General features: G+C 31.2%; 1 protein-coding gene across 1 annotated transcript in view; it reads left to right on the forward strand.

The window, feature by feature from the left end:
* Positions 1–1609: 1609 nt before the first annotated feature.
* The window catches only part of LOC111713848 (uncharacterized), a gene marked incomplete at its 5' end in the record, with an annotated part of 8840 nt that continues 4462 nt past the window's right edge, over positions 1610–5987 (forward strand). Inside the window, 4 exon segments of the mRNA XM_023488807.1 lie at positions 1610–1737; positions 2748–2818; positions 3405–3475; positions 4147–4222. Coding sequence (XP_023344575.1) covers positions 1610–1737; positions 2748–2818; positions 3405–3475; positions 4147–4222 — 346 coding nt within the window.

Here is a 5987-nt window from a genome sequence, read left to right on the forward strand (position 1 = left end):
CCTTATATTCTTGATTTACTTACATTCTTGATTTCCTTACATTCTTGATTTCCTTAGATTCTAGATATCCTCACATTCTAGATATCCTCACATTCTTGATTTCCTTACATTCTCAATTTCCTTTTATTTCTGATTTCCTTACATTCTTGATTTCCTTATTTTCTTGATTTCCTAACATTTTTGATTTCCTTTTATTCTAGATTTCCTGATATTCTTGATTTCCTTACATTCTAGATTTCCTGATATTCTTGATTTCCTTAAATTCTAGATTTTTGCCTCGATTCAATGCAGAATAATAACTTTAAACTTCAGATTGTAATCTTAAAAGAATATTATTTTGTTAGTATAAAGTATCATGCACTAGTGCACAATTTACATGCAATGCAAATAGGATCTCATTTTGAAAAAAAAAACTATTTTTTTTCTCTAATTTGGACAAGAAAAAGTAAATTTAAGACTGTACATGTATAAAAAGTACATAATTATTACACTGACACATAAATATTGATAATACTAATGTGGCTTCATAAATATTGATAATACTAATGTGGCTTCATAAATAACTTCTAGATCATTTATTATTAAATAGCCTGACCTCTTGTATGTTGTGCAACAATAATATTAAAGCAAAGGTTGGAACTTTTGAATTGTTAATTATTTCACTAATCTGGATTTTATTTGGTCTGAGCTGAAAACTTTAGAATGTGATATCCTTAATCCGGATCTGTTGACTTTTCTGGAGATTAAAATCAAGAGTAAAACAAGCAATATTTAATCTGGAGATTAAGAAAAGAGTGGATTAAGCATTAATCCTGATATCCACTATTCAAAAGTTTTCAGCTCTGATGGATTATATTAAATCCATGTGGATGTCCTATATTTCCAGTTTCTGCACAACTTCACTATTTTTTCGGTCAATGTACTGCAAATCGCTGATGAACAAATCGAAAGCTTTGTTGAGAGTGATATTAATGCTTTGCTTGTCTGTTTGTTTGTATCCAATAAACGTTAAAACGGCTGAACCGATCGGGCCCCCATTTTTTGGGGACTTTACATGATCCCAGGGAAGGTTATAGATGATCAGAATTTCAAAAATCTGTTTCCAAAAAAATTATTTTCGTAAAATTTGACTTTAAAACTTTTTTGTTATTGTTTTATACTTTGCGAAGAAAAAATGCTCGCCGTCAAAAAAGAAGATGGGAGCTAAGGGCCCTAAAAGCCTAGTGATCAAGTATGAAGGATCTTGATCACTTTAAACAAAAAAAAGATTTCATTTGAAATATTGAGTTCAGGCATTGCAGATTAGCATACAAGTTTCAACTTCAGTGTAGGAAACTAGTTCAACTAGCCTTCTCTACTACTTAACTACTTTAATCTATTCATAAATTCCAAGCACAGGTTGTCTTCATCGTATAAATCAATTTGCAACAACTTCCTATTTAAATTATTATACCAGAAGTTAGACTTAAACAGTTCATCAAGAGAATCTGCCAATTAACAGCTTCTCTTTGTTTACTTACAAAATTATTATTTGAAAAATCAAAATATTATTAGTAAAAAGTCGTCTTCATTGCATTGATTTATTCGCCGATCTCTTTATATATTCTAGGGTAAAAGATTGTTAAGATTGAAGCCCACCAACTCCTCCTCCTCAGCCTCAATAGTTTTATCATTTACTCCCTCCCCACCGAACAAACCTAGAGCTAAATGGGAATATCCTTGTGTTTCCGAATTAAGGTAATTATAGATAAGATAGATAAAATAAAGTTTATTGCTAAAATACATCTATCTGTTTACAGAACGAGTTTACAATTACAAATTAATGATTATATTAACAGTACAAGTATAAAGAAATTAGGTGGAAAATAGCTCTTGGCTGTTTTGATTATTTTTTCCACCTAATTTCAATAATGATAACAAAACATTTCAATTAAATAGATTTAAGGAGAACAATCAGAGGGACTAAAAAGGGAATTTTAAGCAACCCTCAATGCAAAGAATGCAATGCCCGGCTTACAACGGTACCCTGAAAAGCTTTGTGTGATCAAGCATGAATTAGACTGTCATGTTTTTGATTATAAATACTAAATGTGGGTTCTCTACAAAAGTGACTTGCATGTTTATACATCAAGAAAACAACTAAAAAAATCAGATTTTAAAACTTTTAAACCTAGAAAACGTCATTATTAATAAGACAAAGGTGTTAAGGATATAAGATATGGTCATCTTTGGATGGAATACCAATTGAAATTACGCGTACAGTCCCTTTAACATTCATTTAAAGGAACTGTAGGCGTAATTGCAATTATAAGGTGGTATGTCTGATTTAAAAAGGTGCCTTTTCACTAATCTTGAAGATTTTAAGATATAGTCATCTTTCATATAAAAGTTATTTACAGTTTTGAATACTCTATAAAATGTAATTGTCAAGCAGATAAAGGTTTGAAGAAATATTATAGATTCTACATATTTGTAGGTGTTACAATCTTTATTATCGAGTAATTGTCAAAAACCAAATAAAATTTACAAGATAATTTAGATAAGACATTTCGCCGAAAATGAGAAATTTCACAAAAATTTTCTTTCATATTTTGCGAGAAAAAAGTGACAATTTCGCGAAATTTAAAAATGTTTGCTTTTTTGAACGGAATGCAAAAAATGCAAAAACTTTCGCGGACCCATTTCCCAATTTTGCTGAAAACTATGCTTTTAACCCACTTGAAAACATGTTTTGTTTTGTTTTCCAGCTGTTTTACTGGACCTGATCATCCAGTCACATCTATTCTTGGTTCAATCATCATATCATCTGTTGTTGCAGGTTAATAATAATATGCTTAAAGGGAATGTTCGCGAAAATAAAAGGGGGGGGGGGTAGGTTCAATCCTAAGCAAATTGGAATTCAATCGCAATTAATTTATTTCTGTCTGTTGGGTCTGTAGGGAGAAAATCGTTTAAAACTATTAATACCTAAAAGTGTAAGAGCCCATGTAAATTCATTTAAATGCATTATTCAAATCAAATCGTAAACAATTAAATTAAAATTATAACTTAATCTTAAAATCTTAAATATATGAATTCTAAAGATGTTTAGGGTAATTTTAATGAAGTAATCATATCATGATTTTTTTTCTAATTTAAGTATTATGCACTTTAAAGGACAATTCTTGGCCGCAAGGTGTCTTTCGCAGAGAAATCAGTAAAATCTGTAAAATCTATGTATGGACAAGGAACCAGTGGATTTTTTACCTAAAGAAGCGAAAAAATGGCTAAAATTTGGCAAACCGAACAGTAAAACGAGTTCTCAAAATCTTAACTCAGTTGTTGTAAATTATTTTTAAACTTACTCAGATTTACGTCGAAAAAATATCAAAATTTTAACATTTTAATGATTTTGATTTTTCTAGGATTGATTTTCCTTTTGTGGATTTGGACCTGCTACTGTAGATATTTAACCAATAAGAAATTGGTTTATCAGGTCATTATTTATTAGATAAATTATTCAAATATTGAAACTAATTAGTTTGAAAATTATCTCCTCATCTATTTGTTATGATGAAAAAACGCGGTCTCGAAACCATGTATGTATCTTTTTATACACCTTGACATATAGGCGGACTACTTTTTACAGGGTTACCCAAAAGGGATTAGAATTCAATGGCAACATGAAAATGTTTAAATCACAAACTCAATCTGACAAAATCTGTCTTAAACATTTTGATGGCAAACTAAATAATTTGTCAAAGAAAAAAAAAATGTTCAGGTACTAAAAAATGCAAGTAAAAACTTGTAGAGAATGGGTAGTTGTATCTGATGTGTTGGGTATTTTCCAAAAGGGCTTTTTGGAACAGGGCGACTTCCCAAGTTACCATTTCTCAAGTGGCAACTTCCCAATGATTATGTTAGGTCTTCTAACGCGCTGCAGTCTGCTATTGGGCGGGATGGCCGAGCGCTGTGACTAAGGTGGGCTAGTGGGAACGATCCCTGCAGCTATGCCAGGCTAGTGAGCCAAGTGCTGCGGCTAGAACAGACTTAAAAAATTGCTGCTGGGAAAAATTACACATTTGGGGAAGTTGCCATTCGGGAAACAATTTAAAATGGTCTTTAAAGTCTTATTTTTGTGGATAACCCTGTACTAAAACTGTTTAGAGAGAAGAGATAAAGAAAACTGGAATAGCTCATATTGTGTTGGCAGCAGATCAAGATTGTAAACTAAACTATTTAGGTCAGATTAAAAAGGTTTAAAGGAATTATCAACGTAATTTCAAGTGCTCATTTGTCAACAGTACTATTTAATCCTTGGTTTTATCCTAAAAAGAAAGTTAGTGAGATATAAGTTTAAAAGGAACTGTTATGAAAAGATGCAACTCCGTAAATGAGGTGATACTTAAAATTTTGTTGACAATCCCGTTAATTTTTTTCGGAAACTTTGCGGTAATTTTTTATGCTTTTTTAAAAGTAGTATAAAAGTTCACCTGCTTAATGATTGTCTGCTAGAAAAGTTACACTGTAAAAAAGCGCACACTTACAAATCATTAGTACAAGGAGATACAGAATCAAAAAGAATAGAATATACATGAGAGGGGAATTTACTAGAAAAAAGTGTAAAACGGCCATTTTGTTGTACTGTTTCCATACTGCAGATGTACTTCACATATTTATGCTATATAACCTTTTGGGCCCTGGAATATAATTTTATAGAGAATCTAAAATTAATATTAAAAGAAAATCAAATTATGAAATAGGCTGGTTTCATAATTGACCAATGATCATTTCACATAGACTCTAAGCCTCTCACTTTACAAACGATGATTTTACGTTATAACTATAAATCAAATGATGTTTTTTATTCACCTAATTCATTATAAAGTTTATTTAACAGCTTTAAAAATTCGAAGTTGAAATGGATAATCTAGGGAACATACTGTATTAATGTACTCTACTGCATATAATTTGTGAACATTACATGATTGGTACACTTTGAACTCCCTTTCAGGCTGAAAGGGACTGAAAAAATTCATACCGAGAGATTTTCTAAATTCCCCTCTAATATATATTCTATTCTCTTTGTATAGAATACAAGGAGTGGGCTGCTGGGCGATGGGATTTCTGTAACTTTGCTGTGACGTTTTTGAACTGCTGAAGAACTAGTTTTTGCGTTACAACAATAATAAAGGCAGCTGATCTAATGTAAACAAACATGAGTTAGTAAACAGTGAATCTTGTTGAAAGTAAGTGATGGATTTACGGATATGATGGCAGAAGGTAGTGTCTTTCCCCCCTCCCAAGATGTGTCTCAGAAAGTTTGAATATAAAAAATACTTTAAAATCTCACTTTTGCCCTTAACTAAAAAAGTTTCATTAAATAATTTTGTCACAAAGGTTAATAACAAACCAGATGTCTTTATTATTGTTGTTACGCAGAAACTAGTTTTTCAGCAGTTCAAAAACGTCAAAACAACGTGTACGGAAATCCCATCGCCCCCACCTTGTATTCAATACCCCTTGCGTACCTCTTACTAAAAGTGTAGACACCCCCCCCCCTTGTAGGAGGAGAGTGGGGTGTCGACACTTTTCTATACAAGGAAAATTAAAAAAACTCTAGAATACCTTCCATCCCCTATAAAGTTGTTTACCAACTTTTTTACAAATAGTTCAGTTTCCAATTTCAAAGTAAAAAAGAAAAACAAGAACTAAAAGAATTCAAATGTTTTCTGGTTTTCATTATATAAGTGTATATTTACCTATTCTAATTTTAGAGAAATTAAAGTTAGAGATGAAGGATGAAATAAATACCTGATCTTTGCTTAGAGAAATTAAATTTAGAGATGAAGGATGAAATACCTAACCTTTATTTTAAAGAAATTAAAGTTAGAGGTGAAGGATGAAATACCTGACCTTTGCTTAGAGAAATTAAATTTAGAGATGAAGGATGAAATACCTAACCTTTATTTTAAAGAAATTAAAGTTAGAGGTGAAGGATGAAATAC

This window comes from Eurytemora carolleeae, unplaced genomic scaffold (genome assembly GCF_000591075.1).
Source record: "Eurytemora carolleeae unplaced genomic scaffold, Eaff_2.0 scaffold1468, whole genome shotgun sequence".
Lineage (NCBI taxonomy): Eukaryota > Metazoa > Arthropoda > Copepoda > Calanoida > Temoridae > Eurytemora > Eurytemora carolleeae.